The sequence below is a fragment of the Natator depressus genome, chromosome 11 (genome assembly GCF_965152275.1).
Source record: "Natator depressus isolate rNatDep1 chromosome 11, rNatDep2.hap1, whole genome shotgun sequence".
NCBI classification, from domain to species: Eukaryota; Metazoa; Chordata; order Testudines; family Cheloniidae; genus Natator; species Natator depressus.
The window spans coordinates 41,923,424-41,941,892 of record NC_134244.1 but is presented as its reverse complement, the minus strand read 5'-3'; the positions used below and the strand labels follow the sequence as shown (position 1 = coordinate 41,941,892).

Genomic DNA, 18,469 nt, shown 5'->3' with positions numbered 1-18,469 from the left:
TGGCTGAAACTGACAAGACCCCAAATTCAACTAACCACGCAGGTCAAAAAAGATTATGTGCAGCTGCGGGTTTTTTTAGGTTGAGAGTATTCTAGTTAATCCTTACTTGGACGCTAAGTTACTCTATAAACAATCTTCCTTTTACCATGGAATGTGTTATGCTTAGAAAAAAATATCCCACTGTAAACCAGAGAAGATGTTTGACTGGGCAAATATAGCATGTTGCTGTTCCTGCACTCTCAGCTGTCATTCCCATAAGCAGGTGGTGTAAAACAATAGCTCAGCAGTCACATTTTCCAAGCTGTGTATCAGGAAGCAGCAGAACCCTCCTCAGTGCGAGACTGTGAAGACTTTGAGGTCCCCGCTAGTCTGTGTGTCTAGCAGAGACAAAAGGCCACACAATGAAGTTCCACTACACACCCCTCCTCTTCTTTTGCTCAGGTAAGCTCATTTCAACAGTTGGTTCATTTTTGGTTTGGTTCATTGCTTAATGTGTTGCCCACTGCTCCTTGTGTATAACGTGAACTGTGTTAATAAAGCTTTATGAACTTGCAAGGATGACATACAAAATTAATAAAATACTGGCTTCTAAGTGCAATGATATCAGTTTATTCACATTTGAAGACTGAACAAGTGGAGAAATATTCAGATGATTTAATCACAGTATGCACTGAGTTCAAAAGTCGAGCTGCTTTCTCCCCTCTACATTTGCTGCTTTTTTTCTGCCATGTGCCATGTTTTAGCACAGAACAAAAAAGACTTTGAAATCTTTGGGGATTTTTAGCAAATATAGCTTGAAATGCAATATACTGGAACAAACATTTTCATTTATTTGTGGGGAATACTGATAAGGATACTGAATTGATTGGCAGCTGCATGTGTTGTGCTGGGATCTATTAATAATTCCAATTAAACTGTCCCCTAAGAGATTAAGTATTTTGTAATCTTAAATATTTTTCACCAAATTAAAAAAATTGCTACATTCCTACCAAGACCTATTAGAATAGAACTGTAGGAAGGATTTTGTTAATTGGATTAATAGAAACCAGTGTAACTCTTGACCTAAATATGACTCTGTGATCATAACATACCGTCTGAAACATGACACCCAATACTGCCCTTCCTGTCAGTGGAAACAGGAGCTGTTTGTCTGCAGCAGAATGTGATGTAAACTTCCGTGTTTTGCCATCCAAGCATCTTAATAGCAAGAGTTGTGTCATTTCAGTAAATCTGATCCATTTGGAGAAAAGCATTTCATATAGTACAAAGCAGCTGAGACCCAGGAGCAGATTACAGCTGGATCCTCAGATTCCCAGCTCAACTATCTTAAAGGACCTGAGAGTAAATCAAGTAGAAACCGAGCGAAATCCTGGCCCCACTTTAGTCAATGGCAACACTCCAATGGACTTAAATGAGCCAAGATTTTGCCCTAAGAACCTGTTCAAGAGTCTGAGCTCAGAAAAAGGATTTTCAGAAGTTCTAACCTCTGACCTAAATCTGCTCCCATCACAGTCCATTCCTGTTGCTGGATGAAAAGATCACTGGGAGCAAAACAGGCGGCTCTGCAGAGCCAGCTTCACCTTCCATGCTGCTACCTTTGATACTGAGTACAAGGAAACGTGTTGTGCCCTTGTAACACTGCATTAGCCAGGCTGCAGTTTGGTCCCTTGTAGGTAGTGGAATTTAATTTAACGCTTTCTCAACCACATGACACACCCCAGCTATTTTCACAAGTAGTTTTATTATGTGTACTCTGCCAGTGTGAAGAGAATGAACTGACTTGTAAAAATACGTTGTTACTGAAAATGTCAAGTTGATAGCAGCTTCTAGATGTAGCAAAGGGCTTTAGCATTGTATGTTATCCCTCTCCCAACTTGTGAGGATTTGGGTTTCCATATTATGCAAAATCTGCAAGGGCCATTTTTACATACCAACTGTTCGCTTTCACTATGACCTGAAGCAGATGTACACAACCACTTTTTAAAGAAAAGATGAAAGTATGTAGGAATAAGACTGCAAGATGACCATTCCCTTGTGGCTCTCTCAAAAATGAAATGGGAACTCATCATGAGGGTATGCGACTGATCAAAATAATTTCTAAAGCAGATTTTTTTCTGTATATGTCTGCTCACTGAAAGCGTGAGTGAGCAAGATATGGGAAGAGGAAATGGAATGAACATTAAATAAAGATAAAGTGTTAGGTCTATCTTGTCTGAAGTCACATGAGCCTTTTAATTAAGAGGGAAAGCCTGTTTCCTTTTCCATGTGGATTTGAAATGACTGACTTACATGCTGTTGCACTTGAAATTCAGATATAAAACAAGATGAAGCTGGATCAGTCAACAGATGTGCACAGGGAGCAGATTGCAGGAACATAGCGTTAATGTCTTCTTAACCACACAGCCATGCTGAGAATCACTCCCAACAATTTCCAGCATTCAAAGCTTAGCATAAGCTTACATAAATAAAAAACAACAACAAGCCACAAGGTGGCACTTTTAGCTAAACATACTAACATTATTTGTGCATATTCTTTAAACCTCCAGTGTTATGGGCAAGGACAAGAATGTGGATCCAAGAAAAAAGATGCAAGAAATGCCTGGCAATGAGTCTTCAGTTTGCCTAACTATCCAAAAATGCAGGGTGAGATAGGTTTTAGGAGTTTCATGAAGCCTGATTCCAACTTTGATGGTGGGAGTTCTTGATGTTTGTTGGTCTCCTGGATGGAACTGTATGTGTTTTGAATGATACTTACTCTTGCAAGCAAATATTACTCAGAATCAGAATTGGTTATCATCCCTGATGACTATGAAACAGCCTAAGACATGGTCTACAAATAAAAAGAAGCAATGAAATAGTAAATAAGCTTTGTTATGGTTAGAGTCCCTCACTAAACTGGCACATGACTTTGTATCGGTAATATTTGCAGGATGTCCTTACCAAGATTGCGATTTACTCTATCACTGTCTTACGGATGACATATTTGCTGTTCTGTAGCTGGTCTGATCCTGTGCTCTGAACATGAAACTCGTCTAGTTGAAGATTTATTCAAGAACTACAACAAAGTAGTGCGCCCAGTGGAAGATCATCGTGAGGCTGTTGTAGTCACAGTTGGGCTGCAGCTTATTCAGCTTATTAATGTGGTACAGTATGAATGATGATGTTTAACTGTGTTTATTTATATGAGCTCATCAAACATTTCTTCTGAATAAGCTTTTTCCCTAAACTTTCTGTTTGTTGTTTGAAGGATGAAGTAAATCAGATTGTAACAACCAATGTACGCCTGAAACAGGTAACCTCTGAATCTCATTATTCTTGCTATTCCAAAGCAAACCAGTGCCCTGGACCTAATCAGGAATGTGCTACTCTCCAGACATAAATATTACACGTACAACATTTTCTGTTATGGTTTCCTGAAGCAGCTTAGGCAGATGGCAGAACTGATTGATGATTTCTTTATACAGTCCTGGAACCTTGAAGTTCCATTGAACAACATGGAGCTCCTGAAAAAAGACACTTTGCATTTGACAAGATGTCCTTCTCTGATATTGTTTCAAACAGCAGATTTGTGTTACAGTTATTTTAGATTATTGAGGTAATCATCATGTATTGTTTGAACATATATAAGAAAGCAGCATTGGTAGAAGGACACATACAGTACTTTTGTGCCTATCTACATGTATCAATGGTATGACAGTCAGTAGATCTTGGAAATATTTTATTTAGTTCCAGCAATACCAATAACAGGTTTCCACTAGCTAAAATTCTTTTTATAGCAATGGACGGATGTCAACCTAAAATGGAATCCAGAAGAATATGGTGGGCTGAAAAAAATTCGTATCCCATCTGAGATAATCTGGCACCCCGATCTTGTTCTTTATAACAAGTAAGTAGTGCTAATGGTACAAAAACTCTGCATAGAGCTTCTTATAACAAAAAAATACAGAATCTGAAGTAGAGGAAGGGGACCAATGATCAGCCTGGTGTTTTTTCAATACCTATTTGAACACTTCATATGTGTCTGAATGACTAGCCGAGCGTCACTTGGATTAGTAAATGGAAAAGATCGGGAGAGAGAACGTCTAAAACAGGGTCTGAGACAGTTATAGTAAATCCAGTGCAGGACAGAAAACCTGTCCATCTTTTGAATATCAAGACCAAATTCTTGGCACGCACGCCTCCTCATAACCCAATGACAGGGGAGTTACACCCAGGTATTTCAGATCTGAATTTGACCCATAGGTTTTATATTCAATGAGCCAAATTCTCCACGCAGTTACTTCAGAGCAACCCCTTTACCCAGTATATACCTTTTCCAAGTTTCCTTCAGATAGATACTCTATTATATGGATGTCAGTTATGCTATCCATGTCACTGTTAATTTCCTCTTCCTTTTGCAGTGCAGATGGTGAGTTTGCTATTGATCAATTCACCAAAGTTCTTTTAGAACATACAGGCAAGATCATGTGGACACCACCAGCAATTTTTAAAAGTTACTGTGAAATTATAGTCACACACTTTCCATTTGACCAGCAGAACTGCAGTATGAAGTTGGGCACTTGGACGTATGATGGTACAGTGGTTATCATAAATCCGGTATGAATCAACTTTTTAAATGACAGTACCAGTAGACATTGAATATTTTAACCTGAATTCTTTTTTCACACACCTTTTTTCTTTTTTTTTTTTAGTCTCAGGTTTAAATGTTAATTGTAAACTGCTCTGATTGAAAAATAAACAGGTACTAAATTACTGAAATTATTAATTACTGATGCCAAAATATAGAGTGTACTACCAGCAGCATTCAGCACTACCGGTCTTCTAGAGCTATTCTGCACACATTTAGTGCATAAACTTCATGGTCAACAGCATGGCTAAAACTCAGAGAGCCAACTCCTCAAATTGGCACAGCTCCATTGACTTCAGTACAGCTATGGCAACTCTTTGTTAGCTGTAATAGTATTAGGGCTTAGTATTAGGATACAGCCACTCGAGTGTGATTACACATGTATCAGGATCTCTCTCCTGGAACAAAGAGTTCCCTCAATCATCTGCGTTGTCTGTCTCTCTTTCTCCCTCTCTCTCATTTTCTATAATTTATTGGTCAGTAGCTCTAATATTGAAATATACTATTTATACTGTCAGGAGAGTGATCGCCCAGATATGAGCAACTTTATGGAGAGCGGCGAGTGGGTGATGAAAGATTACCGGAGCTGGAAGCACTTCGTTTACTATGCCTGTTGCCCTGACACCCCATATCTGGATATTACCTACCACTTCCTTATGCAGCGCTTGCCTCTCTACTTCATTGTCAATGTCATCATTCCCTGTCTGCTCTTCTCGTTTTTAACTGGGTTAGTGTTTTATCTGCCCACTGATTCAGGTATGTGCATTTATTACATTACTGTAACAAGCTCCTGATTCTCAAAGGAAAGAGCAATAACTAACAATTAAGTCAATGGGACCTGTCAGGATCAGCCCCTAAAGTGATGGACGCTATAAACCTGGCTGAGAAACAATTTAAACTCTAAAACTGCTATTATATAGGCCTGACCCAGCTCCCTTGGAAATCAGTGGTAAATCATTCATTCCGTTTCACTGGGAGCAAGGTTCAGCTGATTGGTTTTGTGCCTTTGAAATTAATGTATTGAATATGTTAATAATCAAAGGATGACACTGGAAACCCTGATATAGCATGTTTGGGTAGGGGATTGTTTCAGCCATTAGCTTCTGTGATGGCATGAATAAATATATTAAGCAGCCCTGGGCTCTTTCTGTGCCTCACTATTGGGTGCTCTCTAATCTGAGAAAAGCACCGAGTCACTGCAACCATTTCCTGGTGCTTAATTTGTTTTTAATCCATGCCAGGATTTTGTCCCTTATCCTTGGTTGTTTTTTTCCTTCAATTTCCTTTTATGTAAGGTCTTATCAGGAGCTTTTTTAAAAAAAATGCTTGCCACTGGACTGAACAGAACAAAATGAATGTTCATTGTGCTTTGTGGTTCAGTTTTGTCATCCTTCGTTCTAAATAGGGTTGCCAACCCTCCAGGATTGTCCTGGAGTGTCTAGTAATTAAAGATTAATCTTTAATTAAAGATTATGTCATGTGATGAAACTTCCAGGAATACGTCCAACCAAATTGGCAACCTTAGTCCTAAAGGAAGTCTCAAATACCGACTGAGCTCTAAGGCCGTGTGCTCTCTTGTCCATTCAATCAGCCCCCGGTGAGGCTGCCATTTATCCAGAGCAAAAAACAAAGCCACCCAATGGAGCTGAGGAAATCAACCCAAAGGCGCAAGCCCTGATTAGAGGCTGAGTTTACTCACTTAACTCCTGCAGCACATACTCATGCTCATAGCAAGTGAGTTGTCAGTATCTTCAGCCTGTCCCCAGTCCCAGTTTTGTCCCGGAAAACTCCAACTTGATGCTGGGGGCTTGATCCTAATTTGATTCCTCCACAGTGGCACAAGAACATGAATGACCAGCCAGGTTTGCTGCTTCTTGTGATGCAGGGAGATATAAAAGTAGTCCTGATGTATAGGTATACATTCAAGTATCCAAAATGTACCAACAACCAATCACCCATGAAATCACACTCTGTTTCTCTCCCTGATTAACACCCTCTGCACTGTACCACATTAATGGCAGTGTTGTTGTTTTGTTCTGTGTGGCAGGTGAGAAGATGACTCTGAGCATTTCTGTTTTGCTGTCTTTGACTGTGTTCCTTCTGGTCATTGTGGAGCTGATTCCTTCTACTTCAAGTGCAGTGCCCTTGATAGGCAAATACATGTTATTTACCATGGTGTTTGTCATAGCATCAATCATCATTACCGTCATTGTAATCAACACCCACCATCGCTCCCCAAGTACCCATATTATGCCACAGTGGGTGAGGAAGGTGAGAAGGATTATTTGTGAATTTCTCTGCTAGAGCAGGGCCTTAAATATTTCACTCTGAGGTTTATGTGTTAAAAATCTCAAGGTGTTGGGAGGAATTTCTTAATCCAGATAAATCTCAGGGCTCCCTGGCTGGGCTGCAAAATCACTCCTTTAAGTAGCAACATTTCCTGTTGTTGGGTAGACTATCAGAGGGAAAAGCCAACACCTGGAGGCAGATGAGGCAAAACAAAGTGGCAGCTGTGGACAGAGAAGGAATTAGGTAGGTTGCTTATATAGCTGTTTATGGGAACTGACAGATTATCAGGCTGCATGACTCCTGGCCCAGCAAGTGGCCAACTCCATCAGCCAGCTGCCTGCCCGGGTGTTCATTGTGGATCCACAGAGTGGAGCTCAACTGGGGCTCCCATGACAACTCCTCAGCCCATTCCCTACTCTCCTATGAAACAGCATTATTCCACAGCTGTTTGGGAAGGGAGGGAAATCTTCCTCTCCAACTTAAATGATGGCCACCAGACCTTACCAAGACTCATGGCAAAGTTGTGGGTATGTCTCCACCAGGGGAACTCAGACCATCTGTGGCCACTCCTGCTAGTCTTTCCATTACCCAGCTTGCATGAACTGGCATTAAACTATGTAGGCCAGACCTACCACATACAGACCTATATCTTTAAAATTGCTCCTGTGTTGCAGTAGAAATTGTCTTTTTTTTTTAATGGAACTTTAAAAAATATTATTTTATCGAATCCCTGCAAGGCAGAAAATCCCCTGCAGAACGTGAGGAATTTTAAAAGGCCATGTCTGTACATGCTGTGTGATCAGGAAGAAAAACCTCCACTGATTTAAAGAAGGTAGTGAAAATCTGTGTTCATGTAAGTGAAACAGGATAGCCAACAAGAAGAAGGGACAAGCAAAAGCAGGCCAAAAGGATTTCTCTGCAACACTTCTAGACAGTGTGGGCCAGATCCTCATTTGGTGTGTATCAGCATAGCTCCATTAAAGTCAGTCGAGTTACGCCAATTTATGCCAGTTGAGGTTCTGGTCCTGGGTGTTATACTCTGGTTATGTTTGGATCCTGTTAAATCAGTATACATTTTATATAGCAGCAAGAAATTGTTTCTTGAAAATGTGTGAGAGGCTTGTGTATGATTCAGTAAGCTCCAGGGCATCAGATTTATACAGGACAAGTAAAGTGTGACTAAGGCTTGGGCTGTGACATACTTTCAAACAGGGAATTTCTAGCAAATCCAGTAGAGGAGATTATTTGGTAGTTAAGAATGTTGTACCTGCTTTTGTTTGTTGTAATGCCACATCAGTAAGACAATCTCCCTAAACTAATACAATTTCTTTTTTCAGATCTTTATTGACACAATCCCAAATGTTATGTTTTTTTCAACAATGAAACGACCATCCAGGGATAAACAAGAGAAAAGGATTTTTACAGAAGACATTGATATTTCAGAAATCTCTGGAAAACCATGTCCTGCTGCCGTCAACTTCCACTCCCCACTTACCAAAAACCCAGATGTGAAAAGTGCCATAGAGGGAATCAAATACATTGCTGAAACCATGAAATCAGACCAAGAATCCAGTAATGTAAGGCATTTTTTATGTGTGATTCATCCTTCGCTTTTAAAATAAGACACTTTATTTTCTGGGAATAATAAATCTTTCCATTTCTCACAAGTACACCCCAAACATAGTTTCTGCTGTATCAAAGAGCCCCGTTATTCCCTTGATGCAATCTGTAAAGAATGATAAATAAAAGTTACAGATGACAATTGAGTCTTTGAAAAAAATTATGCACTAAGATTTTCCAAGTGTAGTACATGAACTCAGAGAGGAGTGAGTACGGATAGTTAGAATGGTTTCAAGGAAATTAACAATATTCCCAAACAGATTCCTAATGTATTTCATGCAGGACATTTTCCTAATATAATAGGCAGTTTGCAGTACACTCAAAGCTGGGAAATAAACCTTAACAAAACTCCATGCTAACAGAAACATTTTTATTTCACCACCTCAGATCTTACATGTGATATGCAAATGTTAATTCCAATTTTGGTAAGCTTTGATTTTGTGGACTCAGTGCTCCAAATAATTCCTATAGGGGGGCACATAATAAGCATCTTTTAGAACACACTGGCCTTTTCTACTGTACCACCGAAATGAAGGCTTAGACAGCATTTCCCAGGAAAAGCTAGCTTTGCCCCTCTTCTGTAGAAAGTTAAGTATATGTGCTAAAACCCTTATTTGTAACGCCTGGTTATATACTTCTGTCCTGAGTCGTTTCTAATATTTGGAGGTTAACTTTAATACTAATACAGCACTTATCATTTTGAAGGTCCCAGAGACTTCTTAATTATATACAAAAAGCACCACTGAGATGCAGCTGTTTCTGGATGGGTGGCGGCAGCAGCTTGAGCTTGGGGCTTGTTGATGAGAGAATTATTTCGGGCACCCCCAATTTAACTCATTCATTTTGGGCCACAATATGGAAAAAAAAGCTCAAAATTCTCACCTGAATGTTCGACTGCAACGGAAATGCTGGCTCAGCTGAGATAGTTAGAGGTTCAGTCAAATACTCCAGTTTGCATCTGAGTTCATTTTGTGGGTGAAAACTGCACCTGAAAAAAGGGAGGCCCGACCTCAGCTCTTTTGAAGATTTGCACCTCATTTGTAAAGGAGGCTCTTTGAGTCACTGCCAGCCTCTTGAAGTGGAGCTCAGCTGTCTGTGTGGTCTGTGCATCATTTCTAACATTTACAAAAGGTTTCCAAGGCAAATTGCAAAACCAAGCCAGGGGTTGTAGCCATTCTGGTGAAATGTAGCACTTATGAAATACTTGAAAATAGTAAGTGATTATCACAGTCCCACTGGGAACTAGGTAAATCTAATAGTCAGTTTTACAGATGGGGAAACTCAGGCAGAAAGGTTGGAAAAGCCTTAGGTTACAGAGAGTCATTGTCATAAGCAGTATTAGACTGTATGATTCCTATGTGCCCACTCCCATGCTTGGCACACTACTCTGTGCTCACTCACACTGCTTGTCTCCCCACAGAAGTTGCTTAGCAAAAGCCCCAGCTCTGAGCAAGTAGCTTGGAGGTTCTTGTACTGGCAAAGCCAGCTTGGGCACCATTGTCCCCCACAACTCTGAACTGAGTTTGGCTCCCCACAAAAATCCAGGGGCCTATAGAAAAGGGTGTTGTGTCCCGAAGGTTGCTGGGTGGACAAAATGGGGACCATGAATAACCTAAAACGTTTAGGAAAAATGGTGACTGGTTTTGAACACTCACAATTGGCAGACACTTTTAAGGCTCATTTTGCAGTCTAAAGGGTATTGAGGTTGATTTTCAAAAGAGCCTGAGGGATTTAGGAGCACGTGTTCCATTAAAAGCCAATTGGAAGGCGCTTTGAAAATCTTCTTTATTTAAATTAAAACCCAGGCTAGCTTTGATATTTATAAGTCCCCACAATCAGGAGTAAGCCTGTGGCCAAATGTTTGCAGTGCTCTGAAATGCCCACTTTGGCAGCTGTCCGCACACTGCAGAGTGGTGTGTGGGAAGGGGGTGGGTGTTCAAGAGTCTTGGCTGGAAACACCACGGCAAATCTCTGCTCTTACAAAATGAGCAATATGATCTTTTAACCACTGTAGAGCACACAGGACCTCTGTTCTTAAGGCCGCTGTTGAAAGGAAGGTTGAATCATCCCTTAATTTGAATTTGTGAGTCCGGCTAGCATAGGCATCGCAGACCACTAACTTGTCACTTCAAAGAAAGTGAATATTTTTCCATAATAATATTAGAAGCCAGAGAAAAGCTTTCCTTTGCACAAGACAGTAATTGCCCACACTTCCATATCCTGCCTTGTAAGGAATATAGCTCTCGGGAGGTTCTAACTGTCTCCTCTTTCTTTCATGTCCAGGCTGCAGAAGAATGGAAGTTTGTTGCAATGGTAATTGACCATCTTCTCCTTGGTATCTTCATGCTGGTTTGCATTATTGGAACATTGGCCGTGTTTGCTGGTCGTCTTATTGAATTAAATCAAGAAGGATGAACATTAAATCTAAAATGTGTACTATCCCTGGCCAGGGGTAGCACATCTTTATTCACTTCGTAGGCTTTTATTGAATACATTTCATTGTTCTACCTGTTGTGTTCTTCCCAGCTGTCTGAAGGTTGCACAGCTAAGAATCACTTCCCATGGGGAATAAATAAAGGAAAAATTAAAATGATTTTTCCACACTTGGCATTTCTGAGCCACTTCCTGGTGATGTCTCTTTTGTCAAAAGAAAAAGATCTGTGCCACTGACAATGTGAAAATGCTATGGAAATGGCTATGGAAATGCTATGGAAATGGCTGTAAACCAGGTTCTGACCCATTTTAACAATCTTAAAAAACATTAATGTATAAATAGAATGTTTAACTTTGAAACATATTAAGGGCCAGATTGTGCCCCAGCTGCAGCCCATGTCGATAAAGTCTAACTGATGATAGGATTCTTCACTTCATGTTTTATCTATGCTTTAGATCATTATCTAAACTTAGCTTTCAAGCTGGTTTTAAATCTCTGATATGTGGTTTCTGTATTGGCCATGTCACAAATGACCCTTCCATTAGCAAGAGAGGTGCCACCGGCACAGGGCTCTAAAATTCTATTGTTAAGTGTGATTTTCAACTACAGGTGACTGTGTGAAAAGTGCTTCTGCCCATGGAAACTCTGCTTGGCTCAGCAAGAAGGGGGCAACTTTCCTTTCAGGTGTTGTAGGTGGAATCCAGCTCAGTACAGGTGATCCGCACAAGACCTCCTTGCTGCCAAGTCCTCAAGGAGCCACGTGCAGGAAGTTTCACAGGTAGAGCAACTGTGCAGAGGTAACGTGCACCCAGTGTTCACAGAGCAGGTCTCTGTGCCTGTCCCAAATAGCCTGCACAAAAGGAAGCTGTTGGAAGCACACCAGGAGCCGGGTCAGTGTTTAAAGTGGTGATTCTAAACCCCCCATGGGATGGCAGCAAGGCGTGGACACTTTTGGCTGAAATAATGGGTGTGGAGAGGCTGCTCACGGGCTGGTGTCATGGATTCCTTCCCTTGCCCCACCACAGAGTTTCCTGAGAAACTAGGTGTAGTAAGACCTATTCCTTGGTCCCAGATCTCCTGTCCCCCTGCATGCTCACTCCCCCCTTCCAACCTCAGCCTTCTTTCTAAGAGTGTATCTCTACTTCAAGCTGGGGGTGTGATTCCCAGCTCGAGGCGACATACCCGCACTAGCTCTGATTGACTGAATACATTAAAAATACTGGGTGGCTGGGGCAGTGCGAGAGAAGTATGTACCCGTCCAAGGCAACAGGCATGTACTCAAGGTGGCTAACCCCTCCTGCCATATGCACTGCTACGGCTATGTGCTGGTTTTAGCACACTATCTCGATCAGAGCTAGTGTAAATTTCCTCCATCTGGAAATCACCCCCACCCCCAGCTGTAAGTGTCAATGTACTCCAAGATGTAGTCATGCTGAGGGGGTAACTTATGTGAATTTAGCCCCTTCGTGTCTGTGATTTCTCCAATTAATTCTTGGCCTGTAGATTGTTCCCCATATTCAAAATTCCAGCTGCGTTGACACACCCACAGGTAACATGGAATTGTTTCTCTTCCTTTACTGTATGAGAGCCATTCTTAGAAGCAGATTGTGGATACTTATATTTCTGAAATCAACATTTGCTCTCTATGAATATGCTCTAATGTTGGCCTAAAATGTTGTGCCATTCCTGCCTTCAATATGTTAACTGGGATATTCTCTGAAACTAACACAAAAGGAGTGTGTACACAGGGGAAGGAAATCCAGTTTCTTTTTGGATCAGGTAGTCACAGCATGTGTTTTGATGTTTCCACTCAGCTGTGTTGCCAAAATCAGAACAATACTTCACTGTGGAGAATGGGAGCAGGTTAGCCCATGGCACTGGGCTACAGAACCTCTCAGCTTTAGGTCGCTGGTTGAAATCTAGACCAATTGAGTAGTAACTTATTCATTAGCATATGGTGGCTGTTGTTTGGCCTGTGTACAGGCCCAGCTTTGTAATTTTGGGGGGTGAGCATGATCCTGGGAGGGGAATCAGGCCATGATTTTGCTTCCCCTTGTAGTCCTGGTGCTAAAAAAGGAGATAGGGCCAGCTAGTAAATTGCCGAGCTGCAGCAGGATGTCAAGGTGCTATGCAGCCTCCTTTTTCTCCTCGTGCTTAATGCCAGCATTGTATTTTTGTGAAGTTATTCTCAAAGTTATTCTCCTTTAAATATGTTTTCTAAGGGAAAAATACTCAAGCTGGCCGTTTACAAAGTTAACGTTAAAGAAGCAAGACATGTGTGTGATGTACTACTAAAATCACCAATGCTGTCATTATTAGTTCATTTGCTCAAGGCTTGTGATATGGGAAAACCCTTGGACTGAATTATCATTCTACCCCTGTTCCTACTAGGTCAGGAATAAGGCAAATTGGCATGGGAACCTGCTTTGCCACTATACTGATTGTACTTGGTCTCTGGATAGACAGAGGACTCATGCTTCTCACTGAAGCGAGCTTGAAAACACTGGAGACTAAGTCACATTAGACTGCTCAATATCTCTATATACAGCCTGAAGATGTTTCTTTGTAGAATGTATCTCGGAGGAGACTTTAATATAATATTAAGTGACAAAATGGTGAAATAAAAATACACCATTTTGAATAACAATGAAAAACCAGAGCAAATGTGCTACTACTCAGATACGTTAGACAGCAGCTCCATCCTGTGGTAAGACTGAGTACTGCTGCTTTTGTGACTGTGAGCCATTTCCAAAATATTTCCTATTGTAGGGATTTTTTTAGTCAATATTGAACTGATGTCGGCAACAAGCATCTGTTCACTAGTTTTGGTGATACAATATTAGGCTTGAAATTCTCCCTTTGCAGCCTATTTTTCCTGAATAATGAATAGAAATGAAGGGGAAAGGACTGAAATTAATTACTATTCATTCAAGACAGCGGCCCAGGCAAGTGGTATTGCTATCTTAATGGTGCTGAAGAATTTGCTGCAACTTTAACAAAACAACTCTGAATGTACTATTGTTCTGCAAGAGTTATATTGTGTGTTTGCACGGTATAGACATTTGCAATATACTGTGGACTAAATTCCTCCCTGCTTTAATATGTAAATCTCTGCCAAACAAGAGGTGGTGGAAGCTCAACCCGAAGGGGGAGGGCGAGGTTTGGGTATGGGGATCTGAGCGGAGGAGGGTGCTGCGCAGAGGGAGCTCGGGTTCTGGCAGTGCCAGGGGGTGGGGGGAGAAAGGGGTAAGCACTCGCCTTGACCTTGGAGGTGCACGGCCGGCCTAGGAAGCAGCACACTCAGGCACCTGCCGCAGAATGGTGTCCACACTCCCTGTCCCAGAGCAACCGCCCATCTAGCTTCCCATGCTGGCTGCTTCTTTTATACAACTGGCAGAGGCTTCTGCCCTGGAGGGGAAACAGGCCTCCCCCATTCCCAAAATGACTCAGCTCAGCCTAGCTGTCCCTTCCAAGCCCAGCCCAGCTGCACCCCCACCTCCAGGGACTACCTCTCCCTATCTAACTTAGGCTTGAATAGAGACTGGGAGTGGCTAAGTCATTATGCAAGGTAACCTATTTCCCCTTGTTTTTTCCTACCCCCCCCCCTCAGATGTTCGTGTTAAACCCTGGATTTGTGCTGGAAATGGCCCACCTTGATTATCATACACATTGTAAGGAGAGTGGTCACTTTTGATAAGCTATTACCACCAGGAGAGTGGGTTTGTGTGTGGGGGGGGGGGGGTGAGAGAACCTGGATTTGTGCTGGAAATGGCCCACCTTGATTATCATACACATTGTAAGGAGAGTGATCACTTTAGATAAGCTATTACCAGCAGGAGAGTGGGGTGGGAGGAGGTATTTTTTCATGCTTTGTGTGTATATAAAAAGATCTTTTACACTTTCCACAGTATGCATCCGATGAAGTGAGCTGTAGCTCATGAAAGCTTATGCTCAAATAAATTGGTTAGTCTCTAAGGTGCCACAAGTACTCCCTTTCTTTTTTCTCTCCCTGTCAGTGAGCGGCCTGGGCCAGAGGAGGAGCAGGACCCACGCTGCCCTGTCTTGTGCCCTCCCAAGTACAGAGGAAATATTGCATGGGCAGAAATACAGCTCACCCCCCACAATGTTTCCCTCACTAGCCCCCACTCAGTTCTGTTGCCCCAGTGCCAAACTGTATGCTCAGCGTTTTCTGGCTGACTGTTGTTTTGGTGAGCTACAGCCCCAAAACACAACTAAATAAGCTTGCTGTCTGGACTAGAGTCCTGCTATTTGCAATACTCCACCAAGAGTTTTCACTACCTGCTCTTCCCTATTGAAATTATTTGAGAAGGAAGGGAAACTCCCAAGTCACATCTTGTCATTCTCCCACTCCGTGGTACCATTGAGTCTCTTAGCCCTATAAACCACCACTGAGAGTTAAGTATCAAGGCGAGGTCTCTGGTGGCATGGTAATAGGGCTAGCTGTACTTCTGACCTCTCTGTGGTCACTGAGTATGTCTTCACAGGTCTCAGGCAAAGTACACAGGGTACTGTAGTCGAGCAGCCAATCTATCTAGTCCAGTGCTTATCCAGCAGGTCTGACTAGATTGGGTACCTGCAGCGTTCTTCCCTTTGGGAGCTTGTGACCAGCAGTGAAAACAGTGACCAGATAGCCTTCTTAAAACATTGTTTGTTCTTAGCAGTAGGAACAAAGCATTAAACCTAAAAAAAAGGAGGATTTTAATATAGCAAAAGGTCTACACATCTATCTGACCTTGAATCAAGCCATCCTCTTGATGGGGACCCAGCATGTCTAACTTCTCCCAGACTCTCCCACAGCAGGCTGTAGGTTCTCAGTCTCAAAAGGCTGGCTCTTGCTTTGAGGGAGTGTGTGTCTCTTGAGTCTTTTGACCCCTTCACAGACACCGATTTATTCCTGGGGGAAACCTGTCTGGCAAACCAGCAGGAGGTTGCACCAGAGCATCAAAACAAATAGCTCTTGCATTGTCTCACAAATGTGTGCTGAGAAATGTACATCAGTGTTAACCTTCCCCTTCCTGGGTGCATTTCCTGACAATCCTGTAACTGAATTACCACAATATATGCATGCAGCAAACATCACAAAAACCCCACACAATATTCATAAATTATGACAAGCAGTGCCAAATCATCACAGCTGGTATTAGTGATTCCACATCCTCCCTTGGTGGCTTGTACCACTGCCCACGGGTTTGCTTCTGTTGGCAGATGCAGGGCACAGAGCTCAGTTTATAGTGACAGACTAACCCAGGGTGGGGTGTGGCAATGCAAAGCTGCCACAGCCAAGTAGCTCTGTCTCAGAAGCAAGCAGTGCCAGCCATTGGTTACGCGCCTCTTGGGGGATCTATTCTTTTTCCATTTTAGATTAAATATGTTCTCCTAACTCTAACCAAAGAAGGGGGCACCCCAATTCTCTTAAGATGCGCCTTGCTAGGAATGAGCTATACTTTGTTCCCCCAAAAGTCTCTAGAGGATATTGAGGTTATAGGAAAGTGTCCAGTTTGTACACCCAAAGAGGCAGTGATGGGCTCTGAGCTAGTCTCCCTGGTACAAAGGGGCCATCTCCACCATGGTCTGAGGAAGTAGACTCCTCATCAGCCTCTGAGGTTGGATGATGTGTATCCTGACCTGAGCATGCCCAGCAGCCCAGCGGGGTGCCTGCCCATTGCCTCCCACTGCTAAAAGGTGGAGAGAAGATATTATGTCCCTTCACAGGGATTTGAGCACTTCTATAACCATGCTCCTCCAGGCTCCCTGGTAGTCACTGCTGCTAATGAAAAAAAGAGACAGGGACACCAGGTCTCTACCCCCCCCCCCCCCAGAAAAGCAAAAAAAAGCAGACTTATTCAGCAGGAAGGCTTATTCCACAGGGAGTTTACAGCTTGTGATCATGAACCAGCTGACTCTGCTGGGTTGATAGGATTTAAGTCTGTGGGATAATATCCTGAAGTTCAAAGCCAAGCGTCCTGATCAGGCAAAGAAGGAGTTCACTGCTATGGTAGATGAGAGCAAATTTGTTGCCAAAACAGCACTGCAAGCGAGCTTGGATGTGGTGGACTTTATGGGCTCAAGCTCTGGCTTCTGCCATCACTGTGCAGTGTTCATCTTGGCTGCAGTTGTCAGGTCTTCCCTGGGAGGCAACAAATGATTCAAGACCTCTCATTTGAAGGCCGCTGGTTCTTCCCCAATAAGACAAATGAGACCCTTCATAGTGTTAAGGTTTCCAGGGCGACCCTCTTAGGATTTATACATCTGCTGCAAAAAGAAAATCATTCCACCCACAACAGTCCCAGCTGTTTCAGCCCTTCTTGCTGCATACCTTGGACTTATCTAAAAAGAGGAGCAGAAGTTACAAGACTGTCGTCCTCCTCTCCTACAGCTGTCAGTTCTTCTAGGCAAACTAGTTCCTTCAAACTATCATTTTTGACCTGTTGGTTGAGAGCAGTTTACCACTCACCAAAGTACCATCTTTCCCCACTCCAATTTTTGCCAACTGCCTATCCCACTTCCTGAGTGCTTGGACCTCCATCACCATGGATCTGTGGGTCTTAAGCACAGTGGAGCTGGGACATACCCTTCAACTTACTTCTATCCCCCCATTACCTGATCCCTCTACAGAGACCCCTCTCTTGGGAGAGTGCTACTTCAGGAGCTCTAGGCTCTTCTCCTCATGGGGGCCATAGAGGACGTTCCCATGTCATTCAGAGGGAAGGGATTTTATTCCCATTACTTCCTAATCCTAGTCCTGAATACAAAGGGGAAGTAGTGGCATGAGGCGTTCCTGCTGCCCCAACGGGTACTGCTGAGAGGAAACTCTCCAACAACTGTGCACAAGGTGCACACACCCCTACAGTGCAACACATCTCAAACAACAGGGAAAGAAAAATCGGTAACTGTTTTATCTGACTCTCCAGACTAACAAGAGTGCTGATCTTCTGAGTAAGAAGGTGCCATTTGCACAGTGAGGAGTATTGTAAGTAACTGACCTGCACTTTTCATTTTCATCCTCTTGCTTATTAAACTGTTATTGTTCCCTTTAATCCTTTGCTTGTAGTACTCCTTCATGTGCTTTTGACGTTACTCTTCCATATTGTCAAGGCTGAATCCCCACTCTGTCACGCCAAGTACAGAAGGTGAGGGCCTGCAAGGATTCTAAAAATTAATACTGGCCACTCCAGGCTTGTATTAAACTCCTAAGATTACAGCTTTTCTCTGACATTGGCTTGGTAAACACTGCCACCACCCAAATGCAAAAAAAACAAAACAAAAAAAACCCTTTGAACCCAGGAAGGAGCACTTGGGAATTCCTTCCTGGGGGGTACCCTCAAGCCCTTTCTCCCCCCTCTCTCCTCCAGGGAAGAGCTGAGAAAGAAAACAAAGGAAATTAGCTGTTGCCGCCAGCTAGTCAAACAGCATATGCACAAATCTCTTAGGACACCAAAAATCCAATCCTGTTCTTAAAAAAGGTAGATTCATAGATA

The 18,469-nt window shown here is 42.5% G+C and overlaps 1 protein-coding gene across 1 annotated transcript; it reads left to right on the top strand.

The window, feature by feature from the left end:
* The first annotated feature begins 295 nt into the window (after nucleotides 1–295).
* Nucleotides 296–11,112, top strand: CHRNA1 (cholinergic receptor nicotinic alpha 1 subunit). The gene is made up of 9 exons (XM_074966851.1): nucleotides 296–441; nucleotides 2,998–3,143; nucleotides 3,248–3,292; nucleotides 3,777–3,886; nucleotides 4,401–4,596; nucleotides 5,146–5,383; nucleotides 6,675–6,898; nucleotides 8,254–8,493; nucleotides 10,820–11,112. Exons 1-9 carry the CDS (start codon nucleotides 402–404, stop codon nucleotides 10,949–10,951), a joined length of 1,371 nt encoding a protein of 456 aa, XP_074822952.1. The 5' UTR covers nucleotides 296–401; the 3' UTR covers nucleotides 10,952–11,112.
* The last annotated feature ends 7,357 nt before the right edge of the window (nucleotides 11,113–18,469 follow it).